Source organism: Amblyomma mixtum, chromosome 6 (genome assembly GCF_055824585.1).
Source record: "Amblyomma mixtum isolate Tamu chromosome 6, ASM5582458v1, whole genome shotgun sequence".
NCBI lineage: Eukaryota > Metazoa > Arthropoda > Arachnida > Ixodida > Ixodidae > Amblyomma > Amblyomma mixtum.
The window spans coordinates 71251020-71265310 of NC_143017.1; the positions used below are offsets into that span (position 1 = coordinate 71251020).

A 14291-nucleotide genomic window follows, 5' to 3' on the forward strand; every position below is an offset into this window, starting at 1 on the left:
GGCTATCTACGTCTGGGTGTTGTTCTGTGCGAACGATCATCTTCGTGTATTTTTGTCTGACCTTCATAAGCTCCGTGCACCACTCTTCTATGTTGGTTATCGGGTTTATTATTTCGTCGCTGTGGTTTCTGAAGGCTTCCCAGTCTGTGATTTTGGCAGACCCTAGGCATCTCTTCATTTCTCCTGCGGCTATTTCTAAGTTAAGGATGAAGTGGTCGCTCCCTAAGGTTTCCATTGTATTTTCCCATTGGATATTAACGTTGTTTTTTGAGAAGGCTAGGTCAGGCGTGGTGTCTTTGCAGACGCTGTTTCCTATCCTCGTTGTAGTTGTGGGGTCGTTAGCTAGCTCCATGCAGTATTTTTCTGCGCTTTCTGCTATGCTTTTACCTTTGGCATTGAGTTTTTGGTACCCCCAAATGGGGTTTGCCGCATTAAAGTCTCCTAGGATCAACAGTGGGTTCTGGCCTGCCATATCGCTGGCTTTTTTGAACAGTTCGTATATTCTGGGGTTCTTTTGTTTTGGGGGGCTGTATACGTTTATGATGAAAGCGCTGTCATCCGCTGGTTTTTCTGGTACAATTTCTAGTACAGTGTGGTGTACGTCCGTATCCGGTATGTTGGTTTTGCAGATTGCCGTAATTGACTTATGTACTAAGGTGACGGCCTTGCCGGAACCGTCTCCGTCATACATCTCGTATCCTGTTATGCTTGTTTTAGTCCTGGCCCCGTATTCTTGGATGGCAATGATGTCCGGCGGTTTTTCTTGGTTCTTTATGAGATGGATTAACTGAGTTTGTTTTCCTTTTATTCCTCTACAGTTCCATTGCCAAATTTTCAAGCTTCCTTTCTTGTTTAGCCTTGTGTGTTTGTCGTTAGACATTTTGTATTCTTGCTTCCTGCTCGTCGGAATGGATGGGCCTATTGCTCATGTGTTCTCTCATGCGTTTGCTGTGTGCTTCCTTCGTTGTAGTCGCTACTTTCCCTTTAATGTAGTTGTCTTTTCCGTCCATTTTTTCCAGGTCTTCACTGACTTTGACATGGTGTTTCATTATTGCTAGCGAAGTTGCTCTCACCATCTCCTGATCGAGTTCTTGGATTTCTTGTAGTTGGTGTTGTGCCGCCTTTATGGCGGCCACCTCTGCGGATTCTGTCCTACGTTGGTACGTTTCTACTTGATCGGCCTCCGTGATGGACATGGGCTGTCTGGCGTGTTCGAGGTTTTTTAGTGCGTTCATGTATTGTGCTTTTTGTCTTTGGAGTTCTATTTTAAGATGCGTGTTTTGTTCTTCTAGCTCTTTGACCCCTTGATCGCTTTGAGCAAGTCGCTGTTCTAGTTTTGCTATTCTGTCCTCAAGTTGCATTGTCTTAGAGTGTGACACAGTGGTTGCACAGTTATGTCCAATTGGCCAGCTCACCTTCATCTCCGGTCTCTGCTGTGGCTGGTTGAGATCTTGCTTCTTGTTTTCGCTCGCCAGGCCTGGGAAGTCCCCTTTGCGTTCCTGGAACCCGCTGTTTTCTTTGCGCGACCGCCTAACATACGGTTTGACGTCAGCCTCTCCGTTGCTATGGCGACGCGTGTCATCAGCTTGCTCTCCGCCGCCGCGCGCTCTCCATCGCCTCGCCGACAGTCTCCCTCTCTCTCCCTCTCTGATGCACAGTAGCGATTGCGCCTCGCCGTCTGCGTGGTTTGTGGTGTATATAAAACTGGCAGTGGCTTAGCTCTGCTATGCCAGGATATACATAGCGTGAGGAGAGGGCTAGGTGTCCACATCTCGGTGGACACCTGAACCAGAGCCCTCTTGGAACGGCGGACATCGAAACCGTGCTTTAAGCTAAGTGGTGACAGTGACAGGTGTGCGCTACATGCGTTGGCACTGACAACGTTGACATAGGCCGTCGGCGTTCGTTGTGTTCATTGACGTCCGTGTTGACCCCGTTTTACAATCCGATCATTTTAAGCAAAGGAAGTGCACATAGTGGCTCACTGGGTCAGTGGACGCCTGAATCAAGCTTATAGGTACAAAAGGGTGATGAGAGAGAGATGTGAGCTGCCGGCATTACAAGGTTGTGCCAGAAACGCGGCGCTGAAGCCATGGGCCATCGGCGTTCATTGTGTTCAGTGGCGTTGTCAACGTTTTACACTGCGACCTCACCCCCGAGGAGAAAGATCCTAAGCAACCTAGGATTACATGATAGAATTCCGGAAAGAAACGCGCACGCAAAATTACAGACCGAGGTTAAAAAATTACTCACTATTAAATCACTACCAAAAAACATGCACCCTGCTTTTCACGAAGGCATGAGGAGAGCCAGAGAAAAGGCCCTTGAAGCCAAGCTCGAAGGCTCGGAATACACAACCTATGTAGACGCGGCGTAATACGGAGGAGGCGACTCCTTTGTGGTCGTGGACCTGAACGACTCGGGTGAAACATTAACGGCCGGTTCGGTCAAAACAAAAAACTCAGGAACAGCGGAGGAGGCGGTTATCGCCATGGCAATGGCCAGCACCAAAGCAGTCACCATAATTAGCGACTCCAAGGTGGCTATCAACAATTTTGCGCAGGGTATGATCTCCCAGAAGGCAGAACGAATATTAACACATAAAGACTGGGACCAAAGAGAGGTGGAACTAATATGGGTGCCGGCACACTCGGGGAACAGGGGAAACGAGTTGGCTCACAGTATACCTCGAGGTTATGTGAGTCGAGCAGTGAGCCGGGTTGAGCCCCCAAATTTCACGAGAGATGCATTCATATCATTTCACGAATACACCAATCAGTTTAAACTGGAAAGGAGGATCTATCCGCCACCAGACAAAAAGCTCGACAAAAGCCAGGAGGTAACTTGGCGTCGGCTCCAGACGCGAGCCTTCTTTACCTCGTCGAGACTAGCACAAATGTATCCAACACAATACAACGCTACTTGCAAACAATGCGGCGAGATAGCCGGATATGACCACATTTTATGGAGCTGCAAAAAGGCGCCGCCACCGGCGGACCTACTACCACTCCCTTCTCTATAGACCAGTGGGAGGCTATACTGACCAGCTCAGACCCGTTGACGCAAGTCCGGGCCACTGAGTGGGCTCACAAGGTCGCCAAGAGCCATGGGCTCGAAGCCACCTAGTATAATGCCCACTAGGGCTCAGTGCTGACAATAAACGTTTTCAATCCATTCCAAATTCGATCATTTTAAGGAAATAAAGGCGAGCGCGCGCGGCAAGGCACGCCACCTGTGCGTAGTGACGTCGCTTGCTCCTCGCGCATGCGCAGTATGGTCGTGCAAGAGCACGCTAAACGGCGGGACTGTGGGCAGTGTAGCTCACGCAACAATATATGGCTACGTGCAGATGTTGCTTTCGCAATCCTCCAGGTTTAACCAGAGCTAAACCACAGCCAATTTTTATTTAATAATGTTTACCTGGAGACGAGATGGAGACGACACGCAGAAAGGCGTCCGTGTGCTGCGCGACGTCAGTGCACATTGACGATCCCCAGGTGGTCGAAATTATTCCGGGGACCTACACGCCAAGGCGCGCGAGCTCGCGAACCGCGCCGGCGACCGTCGTCCGTGGAATAGCACCAAAGACTGCTTGACCAGCTACAACGAAATTACCAAGGCCCTCTGCCTGGCCCGCCGAACCTTCCCTCCGCCCAGCGACAAGCTGGACAGGGCGCACGCGGTGACCCTCAGACAACTGCAGACGCTCACGTACCCCAACCCGGAACTGTACCACGGTCTTTACCCCGGTACATACCCGACAAATATATGCAAGGTCTGCAACGCCAATGTAGCCACTTTAACTCACATGCTCTGGGACTGTACCAAAAACCTTCACGGTGCTAATTCCGGAACCCTCCCGCCGCGGTTGGCCGCTGCCTTGCGCAGCCCCAGCCTCGGGGACCAACTCTGGGCCGTCCAGCAGGCCCGCGAGGCGACGGCGAGGCAGCGCCTCGACGTCCCCACGTGGGAGACCTAAGGCCCCGTCGGCGAAAGCTCTGCAGGACTATGAATAAAGTTGTTACCAACCAACCTCCACTTCGGTACCTCTTTCTCTCGTTCTTCTTTCACTCCTACCTTCCTCCCCTCCCTTTCCGCGCGTTTCAGGTGTCCGCCGAGGTATGTGAAACAAGTACTGCGCCATTTCCTTTGCTCAAAAAAAAATCACTAAACTAATTTACTAACATCACCCCAACCCGTGCCTACGACGTCGTATTCTATAAATTTTACCTCTTCCTCCTGGTCCCTGGGACAGTTGACACCACAGTCGTGCAATAAGCTACGTGGCTGTAGTGACAGATGTGCGCTGCATGCGTGGGCATTGACAAGGTTGTGCCTGAAACGTGGCACTCAAGCCATAAGCCATCGGCGTTCATTGTGTTCACTGAGGTTGGCGTTGACGGCATTTTGCACACCGCTGATTTTACGGAAAGGAAGCGCATAACTGGCTCCCTGGGTCAGTGGACGCCTGGATCGCGCTGATAGGTACGTGCGGTGATGAGAGAGAGATGCGGGCTGCATGCGTTAGCGCTGACAACGTTGTGGCAGACACGCGGCTGCTGCAACAGGCCGCAGCGTTTGAGCACGCTGTCGCGACCAACCATTAACTGGTACTTGCATGGCAGGGTGGCTGCGCTGCCTATCCATTGTCCGGAACGCACTCAACGTTACAGACGCTAAGCCGCTTATAGTTGCCCGCTACGAGCGGCGAACAAAAATTCAGGGGGCACTTTGACTGTCTAAAGTGCGTAGAGGCGAAAGCGTTTTCCGCACCACTTTGACTGCTTCTGTGGCACTGGTGGCGTCACATGTAATTGAGTACTAATTACTAAGTGACGAAAAATCACTAATTAATGGTTAATTACTGATTTGTGCCTCAATACTAATTAGCTGCTAATTAATGACGCTTAAGCTTCGCCTTTAGGAGTGGAACGCGACAGCATGTTGTAGCGCTCCCACGGAGTCCACGGAACGCCACCACCCGTTCGGCGCGATGCCTTGCCCTTTGAACGCTTTTTGAGGAAAGGAAAGGACGCAGTAATTCTGTGTCATATCGGTGGACACCTGAACCGCACCGTAGAGGAAGGGAGGAAGTGGGAGTGGAAGAAGAAAGACAAAGATGGCCCGTAATGAAGAAAATGAAAATTGTATTTGAGGAAAGGAAATTACGCAGTAACGGTCTCACATATCTCGGTGGACACCCGTCAAAATTCAGGGGGGCACTTTTTTGACCTAAAGTGTGGTCACTGATGTGTGGTTAAGATGTTAAGCTTCGCCTCTAAGAGTGGAACGCGACAGCGTCTTGCAACGCTTCCAGGTGTCCATAGAACGCCATCGCCCATTCGGTTCTATGCCTCGCTCGTCGGTAAATTGGTTTTTGAGGAAAGGAAATGTATCTGTCTCTCATATCTCGGTGGACACCTAAACCTCGCCGGAAGGGAAGGGAGGAGGATGGGAGTGAGCGAAGACACCGTATTCACTAGACGCACCTTTGTTCATTCCAAACCATCGGGCTGGCATGGCGGAGTGGATAGCATGCTCGTCTCGCACTCCGAAGACCGGGGTTCGATTCCCGAGCTCGACCAATTTCTTACTCGGTTTTATTTATTTATATGGCCTGACTAGAAAAGTTAATTAGGCTAATTGAGTAATTAAGCAATTAACTAAGCTCAGTCCAACTTACTTGGAGCATCACTATACGATCCCTTCAATTGGTTGCCTGGTTACTAGCCAAAGTACAATTGGCCCCGTTTGAAATTCGCGCACTGTGACGTCACAACTGTTTCGACCAACTGAAAAGCGTGACATTTCTGTCGACAACTGCTGCTTACAACGATGAGACATTAAAGGCTTTCGCCTTAAAAAAATCCCCGCAAGATGGAGCCACCGACTGCGGTGACGTAAACAAACGACCGGCCAATACCTGCCCGCGGCCGTGCGCGTGAAGCACGAGGCACGATTCCTCAAACGCAGCGCTCCTGTTCCTAACGGCGTTCTTTTCGCAGCGCTCACACATCCGACGCGGCTTTCCTAGCATCTGAAGAACCATTCTTCGCGCAGCAGCCACCATCACGGATGGTTCCACCAGGCATCTTCAAGGCTCCATCGGTTGTAGTAGGTCTGCCTAACTGGCCCTTTTCGGAGGTCCTGCAGTTCCAGATGGACCAGCCACTATCGCCACCTCCGGAAATCGTGGCCCAGCAGTGTGCGCAGGAGGAGGCGAGGCAGGACCCGGTGTTGGCCACTGGATTTCTCACTGCAGAGGCCCCGGATGGACCCAACGCAATAGGAGGCTGCTCTTCGTCACCAACATCGAACGAGGAGAACTCCAACGACAAGTCTTTGACAAGGTACGCGTCAGCGCTCAGGAAGGCCTTGTAATCAGGAATGCAGATTGTAAAACTCTGGGTGACAGAACACACAATCTTCCATGCTCTCGATTCACGGTGAACGAAGAAGGGATTCAACTTTACGTGAGTGGCGGCGTTTCGCTCATAGATGCAAAACTGCAGTGACGAACTGGTGAAATTGAATTTCAGGCCTGGTATCCTATGCATACTATGATCCCATGATAGCTTATGGCCGTTGCCTTTGGGACGCGCTGCTATCCTCGCGCCCTTTCTTCCTCTTGTTGCCCTTTTCACGATGTTTCGTGGAGTGAACAAAAGCGGCTTGTGGTTTATGGGGGTTTAACGTCCCAAAGCGTCTCAGACTACGAGGGACGCCGTAGTGAAAAGCTCCAGAAATTTCTACCAGCTGGGGTTCTCTAACGTACACTGACATCGCACAGCACACGACCCTCTAGAATTTCACCTCCGTCAAATTTCGATGGAGGGGAAATTGACTGTAGATATCCTGAAAATACAAAAAAATGAAATTCAGTTGGCACTTTGGCTCTCTAAAGTGCTGCAAGGCGAAAGCGTTTCGTGGAGCACTGTTTGTTATTTTTTATTTTTCGTTTTTTTTTTATTTTTGTTCTTTTTCTGACTTTTATTGTTTTTATTTTTATTTTGTTTTTATTTTGTTTACTTTATTGTTATTTTTCCTTCACTTTATTCCTTTTATTTTATTTATGAACCCCATGCCTTCACTAGATGCGCCTTTATTCATGCTCGAACCTTGAGCCTTTGTGGCGGACTGTTAGCGTCTCTGCTTCAAATGCCAAAGGCTCTGGTTCGATTTCCACCCTCGGCGCGGTTTCTTTTTAAGCAGTGACGCCGAAAGGCGGACAAATCTGCCGACGCGTCTGTCGACACCGCTGCCGACAGCGTCTGCTAACGACAGTATGAGGCATTAAAGGCTTTCGCCTTAAAAATGGAGGGTGCTTAAGCTTTCCCTGTATGAGTGGAACGCGACAGCGTGTTGCTGCGCTGCCAAGGACACTACAGAACGCCATCGACCGCTCAGTGCGACGCCTGCCTGCTTTCTCTACGTTGCCCGTTCGAAACGGTTTTGAACGCAACGCATTTCTGACGGAAGGAATGTGCGCAGTAATTGTCTGACATCTCGGTGGACACACAAACCGCACCGAAAGGAACGGTAGGAAGGTGGGAGTGAAAGAAGAGAGAAGGGAGTGCCTTAATGCAGGAAATTAAGATAGTATTTGACCAAAGAAATAGTTTTTACTACGCTTATGCTGCACGAAACGCTGAATCGTATGCCGCGGTCCAGAACATTCTGCGGCAAACGGTTGGCACGATACGATTTTTGCAGTGCTCTCAAATTGCAGTGCAGTGCCATTGGAGTGCTCTCAAGTGTTTCGCGCACAAAAGGACACATCCCTTAGCCAGCTGTGCTGCCGCTTAAAGGGCAACGGGGTAGCGACGCAGGCGCTGGCTGCGCGATTTACGCCAGCGCAAGCGATAAGGGCTCTGTCTGCTTGCCGCTACCGTGAACTGCCGCTAGGCTAGCGTACCGCTGGCGTAATTTGCGCATGAAGCTCCTGCGTCTCTGCCCTCTCCCGTTCTAAGCGTTAGCACACCCGGCTATGTTATCTGTCCGCCTCTATAAGGAACGATCGAGAGCACTACCTTGGGGACGCGCAAGCAGGCACGAGACGAGTGTTTTTTGTTTGTTTGTTTGTTTTTTTAACCTCGCGGGCAACTTCTGTGAGCGGAACGAATACGTAATAGATCGAAAGTTAAAAACTGTAATCGGATGTTGTGCGGACTGTTCAGCTTTCTGATTGCAAAAGAAATTCGTAATAGATGGAAAGTTAAAAAAATTTAATCAGTTGTGTGGGCTGTTCAACTTTCTCATTGAAATTTTTGGCCTAATCTCGTTGCTTGCGAACGTGCATAATTAATCTCGACTAATTATACAATTAACCACACTACACAAAATAGTGTGATTTGCTCCATACAGCAGCCAGCAACACGCTTTTGGTCGCGTCGCCTTAGAGTGCCTCTCCATATTTTTAAACCGTGGCTAAAATTATCTAGGACGCCCTGGATATGAGTAGGGTTGCTGCCAGCGTCTAGTTGACGCGAGGTTGCAGGAAGGAAATGTGAAACGCTGTTGCCTACCTTTCCAGAAGTTTAAGCTGATGTGCCCCCAAATTGCATCGACATTGGGCCTTCCTGGTTTAATAGGCACGCGTAGATTTCTTTTCTACTTTTACGCGCAATCAACAAAATTCGTATTGAAGTCGACAAACAACCTCGAAGAAATCAGTTTTTAGTGCCACTATTCTACAATTTTGCAACATGACCTTAGTATCGTGGTGAGGAAATTCAACACAATCTAATCAAAAAGGAAACACTAATTTTTGAATTGACATGAGTCCTACGAAGATACCAATGCGGTTAGGATTGAGTTTTCGCTTGGCAAGTATAAAAGTTGCCCCCATTCATCCATTTATCCACCCTAAAGAACTATTCGCGGAAATACCGAAGCGTTTACGATGTAGATATTATACCAGTTATAAATGTGGTCCGAACGGAGTTGTAACTTCGGTCCGAAGTGCTTCTATAGCAGTTACGAAATGGCTACGCGGGCAATGCACAGAAGCTGCAGACTAGCACCCATGGGAATTCAAACTTCCCACTACTATCATTTCCCACTTCGGTCGTAGTGGGATAATGAAGAATGGTTTATTCATTAAAGGCAGGCATTACATAAACCGTTGAAAAGGCGGTCCAAGAGCTCAATGCTGTAAGGAGACCTCCTGTAATTGAATGTGGAAACTTTTACACAATAATATAAGAACAGCAAACATAGCCAAAAGAAACAAAAACAGCCAACACACTACGTCTAATGAGGAAAAAAAGGCAGCTTGAAAATTTAATGCGTGGCTGTTGCAGTCAGAATGAAATACATGAAAGTTTTATACAATATATAATACTTCCCGAGACATGTAAAATAACTCTGGCATGCAAAATTAACAAGCCGGTATACAAAGCGAATACTTTTTGGTAGTTTTGTTACCCTAATGTGATTTTAACGGATAACAGTTGATGTGCATATTAAAATAATAGTTGGCGTGGATAATAGAAAGTTGCTATTTAAGTATACTGTCTCTACTACTGCTATCGGTGCCTTGCGCAGCCAATGTGGGCATGCCGCATTAAATTGACTTAAAAATTACATGGGCAAGATTAAAACAAGTTCTCTTGAGTCAGGAAAAGAATGAATTACATTTTAAGTGGCCATATGTTCAAGTAGTTTCATAGCTGCAGAAAGAATAATACAAGTAGAACGGTTGCTCTAATTTTGGTGATTCCGCCTCATTACTTTGACACCTGAAATGCCACTGGAATGTTTGTAAGTTACTCTGAGAATCGGTCAAGTCTGCGCGTCCTATTGACTTTCAGCCAAGCCTCAAAGATTCCAAACGTAAGGCTAAGGAAAAGCTTTTCCTGCCGTCATATTTTGCCGTGTATGTTACAGAAACATTTATTCCCCCCTTTTAAAAAATATAAATAAAAACTTCTAAGCAGATCGATGCACTACCAGGGGTTCTTTGGAAACAGGACGTGAAAAAATTCAGGGGACACTTTGTTGACCTAAAGTGTTGTGAGGCGAAAGCCTTAAGCGCGGTGTTGCTGATGGTGTCAATGATGTGTGGTTAAGATATTAAGCTTCGCCTTTAAGAGTGGAACGCGACAGCGTCTTGCAACGCTGCCATGGAGTCCACAGAACGCCATCGCCCGTTCGGCTCTATGCCTTGTTCGTCGACGAATTGGTTTTTGAGGAAAGGAAATGTATCTGTCTAGCATATCACGGTGGACACCTGAACCTCGCCGTAACCGGAAGGGAAGAAGATGGGAGTGAACGAAGACAACGCATTCTCTAGACGCGCCTTTGTTCATTCCGAACCATCGAGCTGGGATGGCGGAGTGGAAGCGTGCTCGTCTCGCACTCCAGAGACGCGGGTTCGATTCCCCAACTCGACGAATTTCCTACTCGGTTTTATTTATTTATCTGGTCTGCCTAGAAATGTTAATTAGGCTTAATTTGGCTTAAGTTAAATGTTAAGTTGGCGTGGATAAAAGAAAGTTGCTATTTAAGTATACTGTCTCTACTACTGCTATCGGTGCCTTGCGCAGCCAATGCGGGCATGCCGCATGAAATTGTTTTAAAAACTACATGGTCAATAAAAAAAGGAGTCCTCTTGAGTGACGAAAAGAACAAATTCAATTTTAAGTGACCATATTTTGAAGCAGTTTGATAGTTCCAGTTAAAATAAATACAACTAGAACAGTGGTTATGGTGCTCGGCTGCTGACCCAAAAGACGCGGGTTCGATCCGGCCGCGGCGGTTGAATTTCTTTGGAGGAGAAATTCTAGAGGCCCGTGTACTGTGCGATGTCAGAGCACGTTAAAGATCCCCAGGTGGTCGAAATTTCCGGAGCCCTCCACTACGGCGTCTCTCTTAGCCTTAGTCGCTTTCGGACGTTAAACCCCATAAACCAAACCAAACCAGTTCTTTTTCTTTTGATGATTCCGCCTGATTACTTCGACACTTGGAATACGAGGGGCTACGGCCGCTTATCTGTTTTTTCAGCCATCGTCCGCTTCGGCGGACGCGGTTGTTGCGGCCCACGTCTTTACTCTCTCTTTTTCTCTTTGCTCCTATCTTTCAACTCTCTTCTATCTGCACGTGGCAGCGGTGGAGGCTGGGCTTGAGCCAGTCGGCAGGCCCGTGCACTTTCCTCTTCATCCTTCTCTCAGTCGCAACCCAAACAGGAATGCCACTGGAATGTTTATAAATGACTCTCAGCTGCGATCAAGTCTGCGCATTCTATAGACGTTAAACCAAGCCTCAAACATGTGAAACGTAAGCCTACAGAAAAAGCTTTGCCTCCCATCATATTTTGCAATTAATGTTACAGAAATATTTATTTAGTCCTTTTAAAGAATATAGAAAAAACATCTGAGCAACACGAAGCACTGTGCATTACCAGGCGTTCTTCGGAAACGGGAAGCGAAAAAACTTTTGCGGTGCGGTGAGTTCTACAGATGGAACGTCCCAAACAATTCAAGATTATGCGACCAGTCCCTCCAGGATACACTTTATCACGAAATGATTCGGGTTTCTACCGTGAGCAAATATGGTTTCTTATGTCGCCTTTCTAGAAAGCCTATGCTCCACGGCGAAGCCACGAAAGGAGTAAAGGTATTTGTTTATACGTATATAAATGGGACAAGTGTTGGCATCCCTCTTTTATGCGTAGCCTATTGCAATCACTCAGTTCAGCCCTTGGGCGCGGCCGGGCAGCCACCAAACCACGTGACGTGACGTCACGTGGTTTGGTGACGTCACGTCACGTGGTAACGTGACGTCACCAAACCGCGTAAAAAATAAAAAAGGAAAAAAGAAAAGAAAAAAGACAAAAGAAAAAAAGAAAAAAAAAGAAAAAACAAAAGGACGGCTGAGCATGGTGGCGGTTGCCACCGCCCCGTTTCAAAGGGGGCACTCCTATCCATCCATCCATCCATCCATACGTCACGGAGGAAAAGCTGCTGAGAAAATCGAGTGCCGCCAAGCAATACCTCGCGCAAAAAGACCGCGCAATATGCAACGCATTCTTGGCTTAACCAAGCTAAGCCTGGGCATTTTTTTATAGGGTGCTGCGCTGTTCTAACGGTTCACTGGAAACGATCAGTCCGCATGTCCCTCATGTTCTCCGCATTTCCAGGGACCGGAAATGGTGGCGCCCACCGTCGATCATGCGCCGGGTGAGCACCAACAGTCCCCGTAAAAGGACTAGCCTGGCGTCGTGCTGGATGCCCGAGGGGTCACGCCACTTCTTCAGTAACCGGGACAACGACGACGACGACGGTATCGGCTCAGGTGGCACCTGCGTTACTGCGTTCCCCTCGGCTCTGCATTGTATCGGCAGCGAGAATGCGCCTCAAGGCGACGAGGGGCCCGGGCAACCCGCTCTGCGCTCTCACCAAGCTTTTTTCGGCTGTCCCTGTCTTCGCCCTCTTCTTCGTGGCCATGGCGATGAGCGTCTACGTCGTCTTTGTGCACGAAGCCAAGGGGTACGCACTGTTTGAACGATTCCGAATACTCATAAATGATGCCATGGAAAGGAATGTTTACGCGTACGCAAAAGATAAATATGTATTACTGTACCCAGTATACTTCATCGAACACGAAGGAAGCTTACTGTGGAGTACTCACGAAGGTTAATGCAGGCCAGGGCTATCATTGTATGTATCTCAATAAATGCATGGGCCGCACAGGTTTGTTCTATGCTAAGAACACGACTTGCAAAGACTACTGAACCAACGTGAACAGAAAAATTGATTTATTCATTCAAGGGGCCAGAGAAAGCAGCGCTTTAGCTACGAACATTTACGAAACCGATGAAAGAATTTCATATGAGAAGTTGGCACTTTAACTTTTATACGCCCAAATTTGCGGTAAAACGGTTCTGTCTTGCTCAGCTAGTTACAATCGCAACAAATCTGAAGTGCAAAACATTTAGCTGCCTGTACAAATAGGAAAAATGGCATGTTTTACAAAGGAAACAAAAACGCCTTATATTTTCCATGGACGCATACTTCTGGCGACCTTCGCCCCTGAGCGAAGTGCACGGATTACAAGAATAAGCAGTCTTCTAGGGGCAATGTCGAGGCAAAATTGCAGAACGCCAATTTTCGCCTAAAATTTCCCACTGCCTGAAAGCTAACTTTACCTTCGTTAATACTGACGCAGTATGTTGTACTAAGCGATCCATGCTTCATGCCTCAAAGCAAGCGAACATATTTGCACACACTGCGTACACGCCAACGCTTTGGCGACTAACATATATTAGTTGAAACGTAAAAAGCTGTGCTGACGCCTGATAGGACCGATCATGCAAAAACGACGCTCTTCGCTTCTCAGGTTCTCAGCTCGATTCTTCTGTACAATGCGCAGGGACGACTTTCCATACGCAGCGTCCGGGGCTGGCGGTGCCGACACCGCCGTCCTGTCCCGCCGAAGAACAAAGTGTAAGACGCTTGGACAAGCGGTGGAAGAGGACGCGAGGAGCGTAGGACGACTGAGGCGACGAAGCCTGGAGACCGGCAGCTGTGCACTACGTGGGCACGGCAAGGGATATCGCCGAAGTCGTCCTCGCATTTACGAACTTCGAGGGCGTGGATTGCGGGTCTCCTTAGCGTCCCGTGAGCTTCGTCCTCGTCAAACGCATAACGGTGACGGCAGTTATTATTTGAATCTATCATTATTATTATTTTGGCGCATATTATTTGAAGAGAGTATTAGGACCGTAGAAATAAAATATGAGCAAATCCTGATATCCGTTGTCGTTCAGACTCCTTTTTTGCACCCGATACTCACAAAAAAAAAGAAACAATGCTTTGGAGCTCTGGGATCAGAAGGCGGCATACTGCTGCTTCCGGTGAGAGCTCCCATTCACAAATGACAGTTGTTCAGGATTGCGTTGACGAAAGAAAATGCAGAAAGTGTATGCTTCTGTAACAGCAGCAGAGAGGAGGCTTGTCTCGAAGAGTCTTCGTCACACCGCGCAGTAGTGCCTCCTGGCAATCACCACTGCTAGAAATGTCTTAGATGCATCAAATATATATAAAAATATCTGCATCAGGTACAGCCCCCGTCAAAAGTATAGAGCCGAGGGGAGTTTGCTTCTAAGTTGTTTTGCCCATCCAGCACTACAATGCTTGGGAGAATTGAGGACGGGAAGCCATTTCTCTTCCGAGAAATTGCGCTCGCAGTGGATGCATAACGAGGCATACAGCAGGCCTTGCAAGCAAACCCCTTTGGCCGTATACTTATGACAGGAAGTGTACGTTCATTTATGGACCTCATTTCGTCCT

At 48.1% G+C, this 14291-nt stretch overlaps 1 protein-coding gene across 1 annotated transcript in view; it reads left to right on the top strand.

Annotated features, from left to right (window-relative positions):
• Positions 1–13751, top strand: part of LOC149339342 (uncharacterized) — an 86615-nt gene extending 72864 nt beyond the window's left edge. The window contains exons 2-3 of the mRNA XM_089548091.1: positions 12140–12488; positions 13372–13751. Of these exons, the coding sequence (XP_089404217.1) occupies positions 12140–12488; positions 13372–13449 (427 nt within the window). The 3' untranslated portion in view covers positions 13450–13751. The remainder of the gene's footprint in view (positions 1–12139; positions 12489–13371) is intronic.
• The last annotated feature ends 540 nt before the right edge of the window (positions 13752–14291 follow it).